At 40.8% G+C, this 22,504-nt stretch overlaps 1 protein-coding gene across 1 annotated transcript in view; it reads left to right on the top strand.

The window, feature by feature from the left end:
* The window catches only part of PDE3B (phosphodiesterase 3B), a 162,463-nt gene that overhangs the window by 106,072 nt on the left and 33,887 nt on the right, over positions 1-22,504 (top strand). The window contains 7 exon segments of the mRNA XM_072619546.1: positions 1,796-1,947; positions 7,904-7,995; positions 9,502-9,712; positions 11,794-11,870; positions 13,664-13,971; positions 14,542-14,679; positions 19,684-19,795. Coding sequence (XP_072475647.1) covers positions 1,796-1,947; positions 7,904-7,995; positions 9,502-9,712; positions 11,794-11,870; positions 13,664-13,971; positions 14,542-14,679; positions 19,684-19,795 — 1,090 coding nt within the window.

Consider the following 22,504-nt stretch of genomic DNA (forward strand, 5'->3'; position numbering starts at 1 on the left):
TTATGTTTGTTGCAGTATTCACTGCTACGAACTGAAGTCTAAAAGTGTCCTTATAACCGTTAGAAGAGTTTCAGTAACAGGATTCAGTTAATAAGAACTGATACTTAAATCTCATTCCAGTTAAGGCTAAAAATCAGATTCTTAGGAACTTGAGAATGTTTGAATAGGAGGAAGTAGAGATTGTTTGAGCCAACCTCTTTCTGCAGACATTGAAACCCAAACTTAGCAAGGATGAGGAGTTAGCCAAGGTCCTACTTGGAGCTGAGTTAGTGGGAGAGCCCAGCGCCCTCTCTGCTCTGCCAAGCTTCCTCTCAAATGTTTTGAGTTGGTTTCTCTCCTTCTTAAAGTGTGCGAGGAAATGAGGGAGAGTTCAGAGAAGGAAAACATAAATGAGCCGCAAATTAGGAAGTAATCCCTATGAGTGAGCATGAGTGGAGCTGTGATCTGCTTAGGAAAAGTGAACATAAAGAAGCAATAATATGGCCTTCTAGTATGTAATAACTTCTCAGCCTTGTGTACAGAGAACTAGATAAGATTCCGTGACCTTACCATCAGAGACAGTCTGGATAGACGGAAAGAAGAATTGGATTGTGAGCGTGCCTGAGGAGTGTGATGGGCTTAGAGTTGATTGTGGAACTCTGTCTTCCATTTTTATTGATTTCGTGATATTCCCCAGCTATTGAAAACAGCAGTCTAATAACGTTAGATGCCTTAGGCTGACTAAGTCTAATGCTTTACTGAAAACCAATTTAGAAAAAAAAAAAACGACTTGACAGGTTTCTGTAGAGTTTCATTATTATTTTCTTCTGCTGTGCCATAGTTGCAAACTATTATATGGAAAGAGACTTTGGAGTTTTTAAGAATTCATAGCTTCTGCCTCCTGGAATGCTCTGAGTTATTTTGATGATTTTAATTGTGTAGAGAAGCACAGGCAGGTATTCCAAGGAAATAAGCTTTGCAGACGCAGATCTGAGGATGCCAGCCTCTCCCTCCTGGCTGGTGGGAGAGGGCAACATTCTGGGGCTGTATTGTGCTGCAGGGAGGTACAGAGCTGTCATGCATGAGGAACCGGACTTCAGTGGCTTAGACTGTCGTAAATTACAACGCTTGATGATTCGTATAGTACTAATAATTAAATCTTGTGGTCTCAGGGGTATTATGATGAATATTTGCCTTCATTCAGCAGCTCTTGATTTAGTACCTACTATTTGCAAAGTTTAAACTGAGCGTTGTGCAAACACAAAGGACACAATTTAGTCTTTGCTCCCAGGGAGCCCATGGTCCACAGATAAAGATAATACAAGCTAGGCTGTTTAGGTGAAAGATGAAACATGCTATGGAGTTGAGAGGAGGGGAGATCCCTTCCACCTGGCAGCAGAGGTGACAAATAGTTACCGTTGTACTTCGGATGTCTGAGGTTGGACCGAACTAGACTCCAAGTATGCTTGGGAAGTGGCATTTTAAGAACAAATCCCTCCTATCAGCTTGTTTCCTTGTTGATTGTCTCTTTTCCAAAAGCAGAGTTTGGAATGGGTAAAAGAAACATCTAGTTGTTCATCTTCCTGTTCATTGGATTCCAGAGAAAGCAAAGTTTACTGTAGTAACCATTTTAAAAGGCAGAAGAAAAATGGAATATGATAAAATGTGAAATTTGCAGGAATAATTAACTCATTTCTAGGAAAGAGTATGATTTAATTTCTCTCTGGCTTGTTGAAAAATATGTTAAGCATATGGATGTACCAATATATAGGTCATACAGCATAACAATTTTAAATGTTGTTTTATTATTCAACAGATACCAAGTAATAGAAATAATGTCCTGATGCTACAGCTGAGAAACTCAAGAACCTCGGGTCTCCCTCTGCCACCCCCTGAACAGTCTCCTTCACGATGGGAGTCCAGTCCCGGAAGGCGCACGCTCCCTCTCCGACAGCAAAGTACTTCGAGGTAAAACGCATCCTGGCCCACCTCACCTTGCTCAGTGACATTAATGTGATGTACCCAGCTCCCCGACACTCGAGCCAAAGACGGGAATTGTGGATTGTGCTGGAGGTGGGGTGGGGGACATAGCCTTGCCTCTTGGAAGGGACGAGTCTGGTTCTACCCCTCACTAGTTAGCTGTGTCCTTCAACCTTCCTAGGCTTCAGTTTCCTCATTCGTAAAGTGGAAAAGTTATATCAGATGTTTTGAAAGGTTTCCACTTGTTTCTAGGAGAAAGTCTTTAGCTGACCATAGTCTCCAAGTCATAGAGTTAGTATGAACCACAGGAGAAACAGGTAGCCACGGCCAGCTCCCTCACCTTGCTCCAAACAAGTCTCCAGTGACGGCTCTGTGGAGAAAAGACAGCTTCCAGTTTTTCAAGCCAAATTGTCTTGGTTAAAGTTAAGTTGTACTAAAGTCTGTTACCCATGAGCCCGTAGAAGTAACTTGTGCTGCATGATTTGCCATTGGTCACAAATACAAAATGCTTGCAAAGCCTCCTTTCATAAATTAGCCTCTTCCTCCCTGGACAGTCTTTCTCTCCTGTTTACTTCTTCTTCGACTCCGGTCGAGCCTCTAGACTCTTTTCTCACATGACATGCCGGCTCCTGAGGCTGAGCATTTCCCCCTCCTTGCCTGAAGTGCTCTCCCTCCCCTTCTCTGTGGGTTATTGGAGGAGTGCAAGGCTGAGGTTAGGCAAGGAATGAGCATTGCTAGGACAGTGGGGAGAGGGATTCGAGAGGAAGGTTGGGGTCGAGAGTTGGTACAGGATACAGGGAGACTGAGGAATTGGAAGATTTAAGGAGGTTATTAGGGAGAGGCTAAAATCTCTTCATTTAAGGGCTGGAGCTGGGGAGGAGAGGATGGCAATGACCCAGATGCTGAGCTCCCTGAGGAGGCAGGGAGGCAGTATGGGGACTGATATACAGCAGATGCTGTGATCTGGATTAATTAGAAAGTTTAAGTTAAATGAACTTCAAGGAAGGAGAGGTTGCACAGGGGCAGTCAGAAGCTGGAATGGGGAACAAGGAGTATTTCAGTTTTCCCTCCAGTACCTGTGTGCTAAGGTGGGAAGTGGGGTGGTAAGTGAAGGTAAAGCCATTGGTAGGCAGAATGGTCAGGGATGCAGTGACATGGGGGGAGTTAGGTCTCAGTGAGGGTGAGTAAATGTCAGACAAGAGGATAAAGAGACACTCTTTTTAAAAATTTGGCTATTTAAAAAAAGTTAGTGCACTGTAAAAATTAATCTGCCCCTCCCTTAATCCTATTTAGCAATTAAAAAAGAAACCCCCTAAAATCAAGCCACCAGCACGTAGTAGTTATGTACAAAACCCAATTCCTCCATTAGCCATTTCGGTCTCTTCCTGCATTTCAGGTTCATCACCTCTCTTCCAGGGGTGAGGAGGATATTTCACCTTCATTCTTTTGGACTCATGATTTGTCATTGTGTTGACCAGAGTTTCAAGTCTTTAAAGTTATTTTTTCCCATAATTTTATCCTTGCTCTCCCAGTTCTCCTTCCTTCTGCATCAGTTCTTAGAGATTGTTCCATCTTCCTTTGAAATTGTCCATTTCCTCATTTCTCATGGCATAGTACTATTCCATTCCATTCATATTTTGAACATAATTCATTTAGCCATTTGTCAGAAGGAGTTCCCAACTGTTGATTACCTCTCAAAGAGCTGCTATTAATAATTTGTGTAAATATGGATCCTTTTCCTCTTTCTTTGAGTTGGGTGTAGGCCTAGCAGTGGTCGCGCTGGTTTAGAGAGTATTCATCCACATACGTAAGATAATCTTAAAAGGAAGACATTAGGATTAGTGAAGCCTGGGAATGAGACCTTGAAGAAGGTGATACCTTAGCTGAGACTTCAAGAAAGCCAAGGAATCCTGGAAGCAGAGATGAGGGACAGCCCAAGGAAATGTTTGGAGTCTGGAGATGGTGTGTCAAAGGAGAGGCCAGCAAGCAGGCCAGGGTGAGGATTTCAGAGTACTTAGAATTGGGGAAGTAAGATATAACACGACTGGAAAGGTAGGAAGGGGTCAAGTTAAAGGGCTTTAAAGGCCAGACAGAGAACTTTACATTTGCTCCTGGAGATAATAATAGAGATCCACTGGAGCTTACTTAATGAGGGGAAGTGTGGTGTCATGATCAGACCTGTGCTTTAGGAAGGTCCGTTTGACAGCAAAGGAAGGAGAGACTTGTCATAGGAAGGCTAACCAGCAGTCTCTTGTAGTAGTCCAGGTATGAGGTAATGAGGGCATGTCCTGTATTAGGTTTAGATCTGCTTGGCAAAGTGTTTTAAAATTTGTATAATCAAAACTGTCCATTTTAGCGATGATTCTGTTACTACCTTACCTATTCATAGATCTGAAGGGTAATTTCTTCCTTTCTCCTCTCATTTTTTTAAAATGATATGCCCTTTTATAACTGGGTCACATATCTGTTTGGAGCTTATATTGGTGTATGATTTGATATGTTAGGATAAACCTAATTTCTGGCAGATTACTGTCCTCCATCATTATATTACTGCACTTCAATAGTGAACCCTTCCCTCAGTCGCTGGCGCCTCTTCTGCGAATATTTCTTTTTGTATAATCTGTGCCTGATAAGTTCCACTGATCAACCTCTCTCCCTCTCTCTCCCTCTCTCTCTCTCTCCCTCTCTCTCCCTCTCTCTCCCTCTCTCTCCCTCTCTCTCCCTCCCTCCCTCCCTCTCTCTCTCTCTCTCTCTCTCTCTCTTTCTCTCTCTCTCTCTCTCTCCCTCTCTCTCCTCCCCTGTCTTTCTCTGTCTCTCTCTCCCTCTCTCTGTCTCTCTCTCCCTCTCTCTCTCTCCCTCTCTCTCCCTCTGCCTCTCCCTCTCTCTTTCTGTCTCTCTGTCTCTCTCTCCCTCTCTCTCTCTCTCTCTCTCTCTCCCTCTTTCTCCCTCTCTCTGTTCTGTTGTTTGTTAAACAGCAGTGATGATAATATTTCTTAATTTATATTACTGGAAAGGCATTCATTTTTTTCACTGTATATGGTGTCTACTCTTGGATTTAAATAAATACTACTTACTATATTAAGGAAAGTTCCATTTATTCCTATTGATTTATAGAATTTTTAATAGACACAAGGGTTGAATCTGATACATTTTCAGTATCCATAAGAAATGTTCTTATAGTTAATGTTGCATGGAATTCATGCAGATTCTAGTTTATTGTGCAGGATTATTTCCCATAGAGAAGTCATCATAATCTTATTAACAAAGCACTTTTTTCCATGGGAATATAAAAAGAATCCTATAATTTTATAGTTGGAAGCAACCTTAGAGATCATTTTAAGCCAGCCCTCTCATTTTCATAGGAGAAAATGAAGACTCTTGAAAGGGGACTTTGCAAAGGAGGCATAAAGGGAGATTCAGGACTAGATTCTGGGTCTTTTCATTCTCCTTTCCACTCCACTCTACTTTTTTTGCTACACAGGACTTTTCCTTCAGGTGGTGAAAATCAAATGAGCACCTTAGCTGGGTCTGAGGCAGAGATGCCCTTGCTGATGAGAGAGGGTGATTTCCCCAAACACGGCTCCAGTCCCCCATAGCTGGTGTGGGTGCCTTACTCCAAGCTTCTTAGCTTTATTTCGAGGGGGAAAAGTCAAGCTGAGTTCTGAGCTGGAGGGGTTTGACAGCCACGTCTTCTGTGCCTAGTGTACCTTTTCTTGCTCAGCTCTGTGGTTCAGAATCAGAGGTGGCCTAGGCACAGATTCCTGCTCCCCGCTGCCTCTCCTTTCTGTCTCTCCACTATCTTCCCCAGGCCTGCCTGTTTTCTGTGCCTAGCTCTTGGTGGCCTGTATGGCTCTCCTGATCAATTCTTAATGAATTGTCTTTCACATTAGACCTCTTCCTCTCATAGTGTTTCCATTTTCTTTGAATCCCAGACACTTCCCTCCTTAGACACCTTCTCTACTGCTGGATATACTTTCATCCCCTTCCCCCTTCCCACCACATACACATGTACTCACTGAACTGGGAGGAGGCGGAGGAGGGGGAGGGGTGCTGTCACCATCACTCCGCCATTCTTCTTTGAAGGTCCCTCCATATCATACTCAAAGAAGACTCTAACCTTTGATCTGAGTCCAACGCGTCACATTTGACTGATTTCTTTTGGCTCAGAAAAGAGTGAATCAACAGCTCCCTTCTGGTGGGAGATAGCCTTTTTTCACCCTGTCTCTACTTGCTTTTGGTAAAGGAAGAGGACAAGCATTTATTAAGCACATACTAGACACGGTGCTCAGCATCTTACAAATATTATTTCATTTGGTCCTCATAACAGCTTAGGGAGGTGAAATGGTTATCCCCATTTTACAGATGAGGAAACTGAGGCACATAGAAGTTTTCAGTAACTTGTCCAGGATCACCCAGCTAGTGCGTGTCTGAGACAGGTCGTCCCCATTGTAGGCCCAGTACCACAGTACCACCTTGGAAGGAGGAAGGGCACTTAAAGAATTTTACTGGTCCCACTCTTGGGCTGTAGCTTAAGAACATCAAATAGACAGAGGAAGGTCCATATATGTGAAAACAGAACAGCATTTTTCTGTGGTAGCAGAGAACTGGAAACAAATTAGGTGTCATTGATTGGAGAATGTTGTAAATATTTGTCATAAGAAATGGTAAATACAGAGAATTCAGAGCATCAGGAGATATTTAAATTAATGCATAGTAAAGCAACAGAAGCAAGAGCACAGTATCTGCTGTGACTTCTGAGGAGAGCAGAATTCTGAAGCTGGATGGAGTGCTGTGCCCCCTGCTGACTGGGGCAGGCTCCAGGGAGAAGATTCAGAGAAGCGGGGTGCTGCTGTTTGGGATATCACATATGTTGACTTACGAGGGAAATGTGGCAGTCAGCTTTGCTCAACTGTTTGTTTTTTAAATCTTTGTTACAAGGGAAGACTTGATGTGGTATGGGATGTGTGGAAACGGATGTGATGTAAAAATAAAAGACGTAATTTTTTTAAGGAGTCATCTTATGTGCTGTATGTGATTAAGCACCTCAGAATCCTCAGAGAACAGGGCTACTTCACCAGTTACAGAATCATAAAATGTTCAGCGTAGGAGGTACCTTAGAGATAATCTTATCCCCTTTCTCCCCTTTTGTACAGGTAATAAAATTGGGGCCCAAAGATGGAACATCCTAGGGCTATAAATATAGATTTAGAGACGGAGAAGATTCTTGGGAGTCTCATTTTACATATGGGAAAACTGACTCTCAGAGTGTGAAGTGGTTTTCCTGAGGTCGCTTAGGAGTCAGTCAAGCCCCTGACAACCTTCGGCCACCTGTAAATGTTTGGCTTCTCAGGACACACAGTTGGTCAGTGGCAAAGCTGGAGATCTAATCCAGATCTTCTGATTCCAGTCCAATGATTTTGATCCTTCATGGCCCACTACCTGGAGAATCTATTTTCTAGTTAGTGATTTATGAAAATATTACAGAGTATGCAAGTACAGGTAGTGACAGTTCCTTTCGACCGTCACTAATCAGTGAGATAATGAATTTTATGTAAGTCCTGAAATGGAGTCTATGGTGAGATGATTCCTTTGCCCTCTGCCCTCAGCTATATAAATTTTTACTTTAATTTTATATGTTAACAAATATATTTCATTTGGTATCTATCAGTATGTAGGTGAGTGGGGATCCTTTGGTAAGATAGTGTGGTTGTCTCAATGTCTGTTTACATATCCTAACTTCATTAACGAATTTGTCAGTTCACTTGGGGCAAGTGTTTGGGTCCTAGGAAAGCTAAATCTCTGGGCACAGAAGATCGTAGGGAAGCTCAGACTGAACAGGAGGCAGAAGACCATTAGAGAAGCAGAATCAGATGTCGAGGGGTGTTAGAGGTTGCTAAGTCCAACTGCTGCCTGAGCAGGTACTTACCTTGTATTCTCCTTTTAGCCTAGAATCTCCAGATTCAAATGTATTTACATTCCCAAAGCAAAGGTCATCTTCAGTAACCTTGACTGACTATAGGAGTCCTCTGAGAACTGGTAAGATACTGGTCTTTGTGATTTAAATAGAGGGATTCTTTGAAAACATGGCATTTTGGGGAATTCTTTCAGACCCTCTTTTTTTGTTTTATTCAACTTACGATTGTATAAAAATCTATGTGACTCAGCAATTTTTATTGGTTTTCATTTAGTCAAGGGGAATTAGTTGCAAAGTTGCATGATTACAGTTCCAGTAATGGAGTATTCTGCATTTGGGAGGGTGAGGGGAATTCTCCAGAGAGGTAATAACCATCCTCTTGTTGTCCCACTCTATGGAACGGTAGTTATAGGGAGAAAGTTCTAGGTACAGCAGTTTGGGGGAGTGAAAAACCTTATTTTCCCATGGTTGGTCCCTATACCTAAACCTTTCAGTTGACAGTATTTTTCTCTGAATTGAAATATAAAGAAACATTCTTAAAAGAAAAATACCTTTCCATTATCCAGGATAATGAAGGAAGCCATACTGTAAAATGATGGAAAATTTGGATTAGTTCAGACTTTTTTTTTGTATTTTATTTTGTAATGTGTTGTTAGGATTATGTTTGCTTGCTATTATGTAACTAGAAGGTTTTCCAGGTTTCCCATTTTATCCCTCTTCTCAGAAATTGGCTGTTACTTGTTCCATACTGCAGGTTAATTATATAAAGACCTGCAAAGCACTAGCCTAGAAAGTTCTGCATTCCTGTTCCCTCCCTCTGGCCATCTTTCAGGTTCATAGTCACCCAGCAGGTCAATATGACAGCTTAATGTTCTTGGTGGGCTTGGAAGAGGCATATTAGAATGAAGAGACAGCACTGCTGAGCCGGGGGAGTCGGCTGAGTCTTTGGAGAGCCTCATAAACTGGGAGCCCCAACCAACTTTTCTCTTCCTGTCCCTACCCTTTTTCTTGAAAAGTTGAAAGTATCTAATTGAAATTCCAAAAAATGTAATTAAGTCTCATATTCCTTTTCAGTCAGTTAATGGGACTTGGGGCTTCCCTGGTTATAGCACTACTACTCATTGTCCTGTCCTGAACATACAGGCTGTCCCAGAAGTCTTAGTACAGACACTGAGGCCACCCTGTAGTCGTTACTACTGATAGTCCTTTTTCTTGATGGGAAAACAGTTTGGACTGCTGAAGAAGGAGACGTCATGCTATGCTGAAGATTGTTGGGGGGTGAAGAATAAAAAAACATCGTGGATGGTGTCAGCATCTCTGCTCATGGGATTTAGCTTTGGTACTTGCTGTGTGACTCATTGATCCAGCACTAGAGAAAATGTGAAATGCCCACACGAGAGTGAGAAACGTATCAGTGTGTGTGCCCTGGAAGGCAGGTTTTGGCCTTCCTCCTCTTCTCTACCTGTTCTGGGTACCCAGTCAGCAGTCATTGTATGGGGAAGAGTGCCATGTTCTGCTGGGGTTCCAAGGGAGCCCCAAGCAGAATGTTGACGTGCCAGGAGCAGTCTTGTGTTGTAGATTCTCTAGCTTCTTTAAAGAAAAGAACCGCACAATTAATTGTTTTTTAGGTGCTTCACCCAGCCAGAATCCTGTGAGTTCACCTGGCCATGATTCAGTGTCGCCTGGTTCCCTAGTTCACCAGTCACCCATAGGATTTCCTGACACTGCTGATTTTCTTACTAAGCCAAGTGTTACTTTACACACATCTCTGGGGAATGCACTTAGTACTCCAGGTTTGCCTCAGCAGTTTAGAACTTCTGGTAGCCATATATGTAACAGGTAAGCCCCATAAACTTTTACTTATTTTATTATCGAGCTGTAGATGTCAGTTTGCTCATTGTGCTCATGTACATTTTTCTTTTCTGTTTCCTCTTCATAATTCCATGAAAGACTGGATAGATGTGGTCCTGCGTGCAGGATGACCGTTCTGTTTATGTAATGTTTTTGTTCTATCACATAGGCTTTATCTATTTTCCAATGAAAGCACCTACCTCTGGGATGAAATAAAGGGCAGTTTTGAAATGTTTCCACTTAAAAATTAGGATCACTGAATAATAACATTACAGGATATCAGGAAAGTTTTGAATGGGGAATGGAGGGGGTCTCTCGGGCATAGGTTCCTTAGCTACCTCGCCAGTGGTTTAGGTCAGAGCACGTAATGCTCAGTAGGCCTTGGGGCTTCCTTTGCTCTAGCCAGCCCCCATTGCCTGGGAAGCCCTTTCTTTTAACAGGCATATCCTGTTTCTGCAGGGTCAGAGCAGGTCTGGCCTCCTAGAGAATCGTGGACATTCAGAGTTCTCTCTTTCAAAAATAACCCAGGGGGCGCCTGTCCCTTTCCTGGCACATTGTAGTGCTGACTCCAGTGGTTGTTCCTGGCCCTTTGCAGTATTGTTTGGCTCCTCAAAACCTGTTCACCTGCTGAAACGAAGGTATAAACCACTGCCATTCTGCTCCCTCAGCTGGGCACCTTGAATGGAGGCTTCCAGTAGAGTAACCTTTATCCCAACTTGTGCAGCTTTCTTCCTCTCCCATCTCCTCTTCCTCCTTCAGGGAGGAGAATAAGAGATGACTCCCAGGAGACAACAGGGCCGACAGCCTACTTCTCAATGGGCTTTCTCCATGGGATTTGAAACTCCCTGGGTGAGGTCACAGACAAATGAACAAACATGGCCCCAGGGTGCTGCTGCTTTCCACCTTACTGGTTTTTTAAAAAAGACAGCTCCTTTTACGCCTTTTAAAACTGTAGGGATCTGCATTCAGTGTGTCTTTTCCCTCTCATTTTCCCTCTCTTTTTGTCCTTTGCTTTAGGCTTGGCCTGACCTGCAAATCATGACTTGTCAGACCCAAAGCTGCCCTGTTCTACTCTTTTCTGCAGTTTATTTGACTGTTTGATGTGTAAGAGGCTGAGGATTTTGTTTCTGTTCTAAATCTGCAGAAGCAAGTTGTCAGCTGGGCAACAGAAGAGGCCTGCATGGAGGTGGCCTGTAGAACAGACCACTAGCCATTGGATTGGGTCGCTTTTAACTCCTGGGCCCTTTCGTTCCAGCTTTGGCAACTTGTCCAGTGTGGCCTTCTCCCTGACTGACACTTGTATTTAAAATGCAATTGCTCCAGTTGTACTCGGATGATAAATAACCTTATTTAAAAGTACATATTTTGCCTCAGTTGTATTGTCACTTACTCATTGCTATAGTCATAAAAATTCCCTTCATGCCCCATTTTAATTCTAGCAGTGTAGTGCACAAAAAGTGCTGAAGTTGACTTGGGAGCTAACTCTGTATAGAGGCACGTAATTGAATCTCTCTGAGCCTCAGTTTCCTTCTACGTATAAAATACTTCCATTGCCTTTTCCCTAGGAGGAAGTTTGAGGCAGCTAGGTGGTGCACTGGGCCTGGAGTCAAGAAGCCCAGAGTTCACATCCAGCCTTAGTAAGCTAGACTTACTAGCTGTGTGACCCTGGGCAAGTCAGCCATCCTCTGGCGGCCTCAGTTTCCTCAGCTGTTAAATGAGGATAATAACAGCGCCTACTTCCCAGGGTTGTGAGGATCAGATGAGATAATGTTTGTCAAAACACTTATCACAGTGCCTGGTACTTTGTAGACACTATGTAAATTCTTGTTCTCCTTTCCCCCTTTTCCCCAGTGTTACTGGGATCAAATGAAACACCAGATCAAAAATACTTCGTTACCCTCAAATGGGAAGCACTGTTATAATGGTTTCTGTAAGAAAACCTCCTGGGTTAAGGAGGTTGTGGCCGTAGGTGAATTTTTCATTGGGTTTAGGTGGGAAAGTAAAAATATTTGGATAAAAAATAAAAGAAATAGCCTTACGATATACCTTTATCTAATTTATTTCTTAAGTTGTGGACGTGAGGTACTGAAGCATATTTCAATACATGAATCTGAATATGATACAGATGACCAGGGTGGAAAACCAGGTGAGATTTCAAAAGATATGTACACTTACTCGTGATTAATTGTATTTGTTTTTTGGTTGGTCTAAAAGTAAATGAAGAAGTAATTTGTTAGTATGTGTTACAAGTACATAAATATTATGCTAGAATTTTAAAATTATTTTTTATTGTTTGCTGATCTCAGCAAATGGAAAGTGCTCTGTAGCATTGTATAGAACAAGGCCCTGTCATCATTAGTCAAGGTGTAATCAAATGAGACTTTAGATGTGTCAGAGAAAACTACATACAGGCCTAGTAAATTACTTCTGTGAGGGAGAACCCATGATGGAAGCAGTCCTATAGATCATCATTCTGTAATAAATTTATCCCTTCCGCTGCTGATTCTCAGAATTGATCCAGAGTTAAATTCAACAGTGAGATAAGGAGAAGCCATGGTGTAAGGGCTTGAGGAGTCTGGAGAACTGAGTTCTAAGCCAAGTTCGGTCACTAACTAGATGGTCAGCTCCAGCCAATTCGTTTAACTTCTTTGTATGCTAGTATGCCCTTCTATAACACAGAATTATGTCTTGCTTCACAGGATTTTTAGAATGGAAATATCATAGAGAATGAATTAAGGAGTGAAAAAAATCTGTGCAAATACGAAGTAATATTATCATTACTACTAATAGGATAATAAATACTTGAATTAGTCATACATTGAATTTGGGGCCTTTATGAGTGTTTTGAATGTACACAGATGTGAGTTTTTTGAATATTTTTATGTTTTGGTGTAAAGAAAAATTTAAAGCAATTCTAATTATTTTATAGCCATGAAATATTTTGTATTTCAAAACTAGAAAATTTATTTTTAATGATTGTCACAGTGTAATATAATTAGAAAAATGCGTATTTTTACTTCTATAATAATGGTGATAGAGGTTTTCTTAAACAATTTTTATAGAGTACTTGTTAGAGGAGCAAGGACAGACTTAGCTGTCTTAGCCAGAATTGTATTTCCAGAATGGCTTGCCTCTTGCCCAGTGGGAGGGAATGTAGGCTGTTTTCCCTTGCCTTCAATTGGTATGTGTTAAGGAACTGCACATAGATTTCAGACTTATCCTAAACTGGGCACAATGAGGGAGGCTGTTCTATGACAAGAAAATCATAGATGGCATTCCAAATATAAACAATTGTTGACCTAGACAAATGAAAATTGACTGATTCCACTCTTGTAGTCTGACGACTTTATTTTTACAAGTTAAAAAATATGTTCTGCAACGTGAAGATAGGGTGATTGATTTAATGGAATTGTCATGATCAGTTATTGAGACCACTCAATGGATCAGAGTCCAGATTCTCTTTCCCACAGGAGGTAGACCAGGAATTTCAAGTCAGATACTTTGTTGGAAGAAAGAACATCTTAATTTAGGGGATTGGCTGCTGTTGAGTGGACTTGACTTTTTTTATAAATAAAATTTTAATAACTGTGCTTGGAACTGTGCTTAGAAAATTAATGTCACCATTTCTAGGAACTGACTAAATGTTTTTCATTCTTTCCAAACTAGGCATTTTTTTTTCACTCTGAGATGTACAAATTAAACAATTTGTGGGAAAGATTCTTTTGAGAGCTGGGGCTCTCTTGGAAAGGACCCAGCTTCGTGTCATTGAATAACTAGTGCTACCAGTCAGCTCTGGTAACAGCCTGTGCCTTAATATAGTCTAACAGTTATAACCAAATCAAGACATAACAAGAAAACAACATTTTTTCTTACCAAATTGTCTATCAAGGTTCAAGTAAATATATGCATTACTTCTAATTTTATCTGTTTCTTTGAAAGTTGAAGAGGGAAACACCAATATTACCCAAGAACGAATCAGAGAGTCAGGGAAGGAGCCAGAGCAGGAGCCAGACGAGAGACTGGACCGAGAACTGAAGGAGGAGAAGGAGGGAGAGGAATCGGAAGAGGCCCAGTGTGAACCCTCCGGTAAACCAGGAGAGGACTTAACTAATGACCTGGTTACATGCAACCACCAGAAGGCCTCGGAGGAGGAAGATGAGGAGGAAGAAAAGGAGGAACAGAAACTGGAGATGTCAGCAGGGGCAGTGCAGGATAAAAACTCAGAGTGTCATTATGGAAATGCTGAGGTAACACTGTTGTCAAGAGTAGTGCTTTTCAGAATTTTGGAAAATTTGTGTGACAGTGTGATCTTTTTACTGTAGCCACTCTTGGTTTGTGAAGAGGACAAAAGAGGGAAAAGCCCCTGTTTTCTAGCAAATAACCCTAAAAACAGATATAAATGTACTAGTTTACATCTTATCTCAAGACATACATGATAAAATTTTAAATAAAACCAATGAATTTTAGAATTCATTCAGTGGATTTTCAGTATTTTTTTTATTTATAGAAATAAATGCTCTGTTTCCAATTTTAGGCTCCTAGAGTGGGGAAGTCATCTCCCTAGTGTCATCTGAATTTCCTAATGTTGTAGAAGCCTGTAAATATAATTTATTTAAAGTGACTTGAAGGTATTATTCTGCCAAAATAAGAAATGATAGGAAGAAAGAATAAGGGGTGTGTGTGAGGATGGCATTTGAGAACATGATATTGAGGATTTGTAGCATCAATTTGGGGTCGTAATGGCATATAGATGAATTTGTCACCTACCACAGAAAACTGAAGTTTCCTTAGGTTTATAAATGCGTGTTTGCACACAGATAGATGAGGAGTGCTTACTGGAACTGATATTAAGAGAAGATCACGACGCATTAATAGCGAAGATGAACAACTGGAATTTCCCCATTTTTGAGGTCATGGAAATGATGGGAGGACCATCAGGCAGGATCCTGAGCCAGGTTGGTTACTCTCTGAAGAAATCCTGCCCATACAGAGCTCTGAGGCTAAGAGCCACAAGGACTTGCAGAGGCCCCTCAGGCCAGGCTCCCCTCCAGGTTCCAGCTCCCTTCCATCAGATGACCTTCAGTGACCCAACAAGGGAGTCTATTCCATCTTTGGGCCACTGAGTGGTTATAAAGTTATGTATTATTTTGAGCTGAAATAAACCTTCCATATAACTTCTACCCAGAGGTTCAGGTTCCATCATCTGGATAACACAGTGCAGCATGCCCATCTCCCTTTTTCCAAATAATAGTCCTCATGTAGATGGGGAATTACAGTTTGATATGCTGTCAGATAAAGTCATGGTATTTGAAGAATCCTACGTGTCGGAGCGAGAGGAGATGAGGTGACTGTTAAAAAGGATAAAAATGTGTTCGTAAAACATTTTTTTTCCAAAGAATTAAATAAATAACAGCCTTTTAAGCTGTTGTATCAACCTATGGACTTCACCTCAGTCCAAATAGCCATAATTTTTCAACTGTTTTAAACTGTTGTTCCAGCTCCCTGGTCCCCTCTGACTGGCTCAGTTCAGTTTATCAGTGTTCTGCCTAAATTAGACATGGTTTTCCAGATATAATCTGTTCAACAGAACATGGTGGGGTTATGGCTTTCTATTGTCTGAACGTTATATCAGTGCAGCCAAAGTTTGTGGGAGTTTTTCTTTAGTAGTTTCCTTAAACTGTTGTTTCATAGCAAGCTTGTGATCAGCTAAAGTCCCAGATCCTCCCCTACTCTATATTTCTGCCATTGACTTTTTTTTTAAACCCTAAATATTGGGTTTGATCTCAGATAGGGAGGGAAGTTGCCCAAGGTCAGGCAACTAGAACATGACAGATCCTTGGTTCAGTTTTAGACTCTTTTTACTACATTTGTCTGCCTCCTGTAAATGGATGAGCTCTTGGAGGGAGGGAGTTGGAGACAGAAGGAAATGGGGTGGGGAGACAGGAAGAGGGAAGAAGGGAAGGGCTCCTGGGATGTTTTTCTACAAGGGCCTCCTTTGATGCTCGCTTCTACTCTGATGTGCTTGAGAACATTAAAAATTATATTTTTCCAACTCTGTTCTGGGAGTGAGCACATGGCCCCATCTTCCCTCTGCCCCTTCCCTTGCTTTTGAGTGGCGTTAGAGTGGACAGGTAGATCCTGACTAACATCTGTAATTAGTTTCTTGAAAATATAGCACTGCAAGGGGTATTCAACTTCATGGGATCTAGGAAGGCTGTGCAACAGTTGGAGCATTTGATTGTAATGTATTGATGGCATGGTGGCAAATTTGGGCTTTATGTCAGGGGAAAAACTTCCTCACAGACAGTTCTCTGTAAGTAGAATGCCCTGTGTCCAGAAGCAGTGGGCTTCCTCCTCTTGGAAGTTCTTCAGTCAGAGGCTGAGTCTGATGCATCTAGTGAGGATCCCTGTGTGGGTGGTGGCTGGAATTGGTGGCCACTACGACTCCTCTAAGTCTAAAATGTGATTTTGTGATTCAGTGACTTGATTGTTGCTAAATTTTCTTAGTAGCTGCAGCCCAGAGTTGTAGCCTGTTGCAGATATTCTGAATCTTTATTCTATCCTCTGTCCTATCCCTTCCACCTTTTGTCTTCTGAACATTTTATAAGCATGCCTTGTGTGGATTCTTCTGTGGCATTCTTTCATTGGGTCATTGTTATGTGCCTGTCGTACTTAAGGTATTGTGCTGAGTAGCAGGGGAGAAAAGAGAAAGTTTGGATCCGACAAAGCTTCACTCTACAGGAGTGGGAGACACCTAGACCTGTGTGCCCCAGCCATAGGTCTTTAAGAAAAATGTTGGATAGATCGCAGTGTGGTGCTTCATCAGGAGACAACCTAGAGGTCTTTTAAGTATTAAAACATTTTTTCTAACTTGCAAAGATATTTTTCTAAGATTGTAGAGCACAGCTCTAATTCAGAAACGGCAACAATGATCTTGTGTAAACAATAGGATGCAAATGCAAACATAAATACGTCTGACATCATGGGCTCAGTGCTCATTGAGGAGCTGTGCTAATGTCTGGGAATTTAAAGTCGTTAGGAATGGATAAGCATCTGGAGTTGCTTACATTAGCTATTTCCATTCATACACATGCAGTTTGGAAGATTTAAGTTTTGTGTAAATTGAGTCTGGTATTAATACTGTTTCACTCCATTTTAGCCAATAGTAGTCATTTACTAGTGCTTCTGATGTATAAAATACACTGGGCCTTGTAAATATAGAGACAGGAAGACGAGTTCAGAACTGGCCTCAGACACTTGCACTTACGCAGGCCACATACTTTGACCCCTGGGCAAGCTCCTTAACCTATTTACCTATTTTCCTCATCTGTAAAATGGAGGTAATGCTAGCACTCCCCTCCCAGGGTTGTTGTGAGGATCAAACAAGATGATACAGTTGTAAAGCGCTTAGCTCAAAGCCTAGCACGTAGTGGGTGCGTGCTGTCAGCATTACCTGGTATCTTTTAGGTATTTCTGTTCATCGGTATTGAATAGCAAACTTTAGATGTTATTTTATTTTAACAGAAGCAGGTTGTCTTTGAGAGGATGATTTTTGTCCTTCATTTCTATCTCTGTTCTCAGGAAGTAGAACAAAATCTAAAAAGACATCTGTCACATTGCTATAGGAGATAACGCAGCTGTTTCATCTAGACATTATTTTGCATGCCATAATATAACTTGCTATTACTGCCAAGATAAAGTCATCATTTAAAATGCAATATAAATACACAAAATAAAAATACGAAAGAAGCGAAAATATCAAATAATTTTTATCTGCTTTTAGGAATGGATGTTCATCTTCCTCATGAGGGAATTGTTTATTTTTAAAAATAGTTTCTGTGTCTTTGTAATTTTATTTCTGAAAACAAAAAGATTATAAGATATCAAACATAAATATCATTTTCCTAGATTTTAAGGAATACAGTTGCATATCTTAAAGGATATCATTGTACTAGAGAATGTAGCCCCTTGGAACTGAGAGGGACCATAGAAAACATCTAATTTAAATCCATACCTAAGGCAGGAACCTTCTTTAAATGTCCCCAGTATCCATTCTTTCAAGCCTCCAGAGATGAGAAATTCATTACCTCTGGAGGCATCCCCTTCTGCTTTGATACTGTTTTTCTTGAGTGGTTAAACATGATAACCTTAGATTGTTAGACCCAGAAGGCCATCCTAATGGTCATCTGTCTGATCTGCTCATTATACAGAGTGGGGGAGGCTGGACTCTGTCACAGTTCAGGCATCTGTGTGGTGGCAGTGTCTACCTAAGAACCAGGGTCTCTTGGTTCTTTGTCTAGTAATCTGTCCCTCATAATGGGTTCTCTCTTTAGTTTAAGGCCGATTATTAATTTATTCTGTTGTATATACCTTTCTGCACCTATAGAAACATTTTATAAACTTCATATGGATTTGTTTAAAAGCATAATCCAAAGCAGTTGAAGGCTAGATTAAGTATGCATTCTTTAAAAAGAAAAAAAGAAATCCACATCCAGTGAAGTAGATTCTTAGTTAACTTCTCTCCTCCTTCTCCCATTCATTTTAACATTTTGATGGAAGTGTTAACATTTACAAATACTGTATTTCAGGCAGAAGTCTTCTCCTTGGTCTCATTCCAGAGATGAAATACTTTTTTGAAAAGCTGGCCAAAAGCTAATTTAGTTTTATTTCATTAAATATAGCTGCATAAAGAGCTGAATAGATTAATTGTGTTGAGAAACAGGGGAATTTCTTAATTTTCAAAATTCTTGTACCTGTCTCTCTAGAAAGAGACAACGTGGCATATTGGATAAATACTTAGCCTCAGGACCAGGTAGATTCAACTCCCTTCTCTGACATGAACTGGGCAGGTGACCCTGCCTCTCAGTGATAGTGCCCTAGAAAACTCTCTCTGATAAGATCTGGTCTATATTGGGTACTTCTATGGATCTGTGATATCTTCAGTATTGATGTGCTCTCCAGTGATGCAGATTCCAACCTATCTGTAGGTGTCTTCCTGTGGCATTCTTCTCTGGGGCCTCTCTGGAGTTCTATAAAGCGGATCCACCCAACATGTGGGAGGCCCTTTTCACTTTCTCTGGAAGGCACCCTGCCTGCCCAGGTAGCTAGCTACCCCATCTTCTTTTCCAATCATATATTTCCTGGATAAAATAGTCTGTCTTCTTCTTGTTCAAAGTTCCACTCATTTCTCATTGCCTCCAGGTAATAGTCTCAGTTTCTTCAAGGCTGCCATGTTCCATTTCTTGCTGCCATATAGCCCCACTAAATATTAAAAAGATGAGTCTTTTCGGTTTCCCAAAAGCAGTCCACTTCAGTCTTCTCTTGCTCACTTTAGGTCCAACTTGTCCCTCTTTTGTGGTCTGTGCACTGATAAACACATTGACAGATAAGCCCCCTCTATCATACATACAAATGCATGTCATGATCTGAGCAGTAGGCCTTCTTCATCCACTTGGTCTTCTCTGTTGAGATGGTCAAGCCAAACTCTTTCGAATGGTTCTCTCTCTTCTCCAGATTATATGATATATTCAGTATTGTAGTTTGTACAGTCATTCAAGGCTTTATCAAATGACTGTGCCACTAGCAACTGACCTGTATTACCTCAGATGAATTCTGTATGCTCCCAGTTTCCTCATTTGTAAAATGAAGAAATCAAACTAGTTGATTGATAAATTCCCATTCAATTCAAATAGTGACTTAGGATTTAAACATTCCCAACTTCTTTGTAGATAGTGCCCTATCATTTTTTAAAATAATTTTTGTAGTCTTCCAAGATAACAAATTGGGGAAGGGGAGGTTTTAGTGAAGTATTGACTCAGTTTAATGATCTAATAAACAGAGTAACATTTCTATTTCTAAGTGAAAACTAAAAAGTGATATGTCTTTAAATGAGCCATAACTAGTTATAAAGCTTAGGAATTCTTATCCTTAAAATGAAAATTGTTTGAATTTATTCTTAGACTATGTATACCTTGTTTCAAGACACTGGTTTGATGGACATGTTCAAAATCCCCATTCCGGAATTTGTGAGCTACTTCCATGCATTAGAAAATGGCTACCGGGACATTCCTTGTAAGTATAAATCAGTATGTAATAAAACTGCAATGTAATTGAGTCACAAAGGGAAAGTATTCTTTCTGAAATGATTAGCTGCTTCAAACAGTTAGAGTAGTTCTGAAAAAGGTCCACTTGATCATTTTTAAAAGTGTGTTTTTTCTTAAACATTTCTGAATGCACTAAAGTGTCTCCCTAAAGAATGATTTTGAGGAGAGTATGTGCTTCCTCATTTGTTTATATGACAGGTTAAAATTTGAAAGTATGGGCATCATGCTAAGACAGTAGATATGTAAGCATATCATCTTCCTATTTAATAGGTCGAACACACCATTGGGCCTCTTTCCTCATATTTCCTTGAAATAATGACAGCTTTCTTTTTCGCATCTTTTTTTTTTTGTTTTTATGGAGGGATATCTTTAATTAGGAACACAAGAGTAACATGGAAAATAGTCGACACAAAATATTTTAACAAGAAAGATAAGTACAACATTTGTAAACAACTGTATAACAGAAGCTTTTAGAACATGCTAACGGTGCTGTAAGGAAAATACTGGTGATTGACTTTTGTTTGACTCAAAAAAGCCATTGCTGCTGCGTATATCTCAGAGGAAACGAAGTATTTTTAAATCTAAATATAAAGAAAGGTCTTTTTAAGGTAGGCAAATGTTACATAGGTAGAACCAGCTTTTACTGATCAAGGGTTGATCATTTAGTTGGTAAATCACCTAGAATTCTTGCGTTCCTTCCTTCTCAACCCTACCCATCCATGACGGTCAAGGCAAGAAGGCAAAAAGTAGAATTGATTAAATTTGGCATCTTGATAAAACTCGGAGAAATTTTTAATGTTCTAGGAATTGAAGTCAGTTTTCTATGAACACAAGTCTGATATTCTTCCTTGGTTGGCCTACACCCAGGATTTCTGACTTGTTTGTACACTGTGGATGAGGGTACAACATACTTTTGTGTTGGACAGATAACAATAATTTGTCATAATTCCCTCATGTAGAAGACATCTTGTAAAGCTAAAAATTTACCTGGGAAAATGAGTGAATCGTTTGTTTATTAGTCAGGGAAAAAACCAAGACTACATATGGAAATTTAGAAAACCTAGCCCTGCCTATTCTGTGGGCAAACACAACATTTATAGGTAGCACTTTACATGTAAAACCCCACTGAACCCCATCAGATGCCTGTGTTAGACTGATGTTAGACTCATAGCTCAAAGCTGCACTAAGACTTTGAGGACTGGATGTAGAATTTGAGAATTTACAAAGCACTCTGCTAACCACAACCCTGTAAGGTAAATATTAGAGACAGAATCATTCCCATTTTGCAGGTGAGCAAACTGAGGTCCACTGAAGTTAAATGACTTACTCAGGATCACAGAGCTAGTGATGAATGAGAAAGTGACAGAATTTGTTACAACACACCTCGGTAGCCATCTAGTCCAGCCTACACACAATAGGACTTCTGCCTCTGATTTTCCTGAAGGGCCATCATCTCACCTCTACCTAAAGATCTCTAGGGATGGGGAGCCCCTGGCCTCTGGAAGCAGCGCATCCTACTGTGGGCCTAACGTTAAGCCTCAGTTTGTCTTTTTGAAGCTTCTTCCCATTTATTGTTGGTTCTTCCGTTTAGGACTGTCGAGAACTAGTCTCAGAGAGCCCTCCACAGTGTCCCTCCTGGGCCCCTCTCTTCTAGGCTCCTCCTATGCTGATGTCCTTCAGCCAGTCTTCATGTGACCTTCACTATCTTGGTTGTCTTCCTGTGGACATTCCCCAGATTAGGAATATTCTTCTTAAACTGTGGTGCACACAGCTGAACGTAGTCCTCCAGACCAGGACTGAGGAGATAGGAGTGCACTGGGAGGACAAGCACTTCCTCTTTCCTAGGAGCTGTGCCTTTTCTAATAGGTCCTACAGTGACATCAGAGTTCATAATTGCTCCATCAGGCTGCACGTTCATTCAGCTTGCAGGCTGCTAACAACACTCCACAAGCATTTTTTGGAACAATTGCTGCATAGCCATACCTCCCCCATTTTGTACTTGAGGAGTGGATTTTTTGTACCCAAGTGTGAGGTTTCTACATTTACACCTATTGAATTTCGTGTGTTAGTTTCAAAATAATACACATTTGGCTGTCAAGATCCTTTTTCAAAATTTATTTAAGCTTTGTGCTTCCCTCCTAATCTTGATTGCATTGGCTTTGTTTGTGCAAAAACTTTTTAATTTAATGTAAATCAAAATGATCCATTTTGCATTTCATAATGATCTCTATCTCCTGTATGGTCATCAGTTTCTCCATTCTCCATAAATCTGACAGATAAACTATTCCTTGTTCCCCTGATTCGCTTAGAGTATCAGCCTTTATATCTAAATCGTGTACCCATTTGGACTTTATTTTGGTATACAGTGTCAGACATTGTTCTGTGGCCAGTTTTCTGCTATTGTCTGTGAGACTTTGAGATATCAAGGTGCTGTGGAAAGATTGCAGGGAGTCAGGAGATTTGCGTTTGGATCCTGGTTCTGTCGTTAACTAGGTCTGGTACCTTTCTCTGAAAAATGATGGGTTTGGTTTAGGTGAATGAGGTCCCTTTCAGCTCCAACAAATGATGAAATCTCTGGGATAGTGGTTTCTCATTGCGAGCTTGCTCTGTTCGGCCTCATTGTCTCTTGGAGAAAATGGGGCAGCATGTAATTCTTAGGGTTTCAAGTGGAAAAGTA

This window comes from Notamacropus eugenii, chromosome 6 (assembly GCF_028372415.1).
Source record: "Notamacropus eugenii isolate mMacEug1 chromosome 6, mMacEug1.pri_v2, whole genome shotgun sequence".
In the NCBI taxonomy this organism is placed as follows: domain Eukaryota; kingdom Metazoa; phylum Chordata; class Mammalia; order Diprotodontia; family Macropodidae; genus Notamacropus; species Notamacropus eugenii.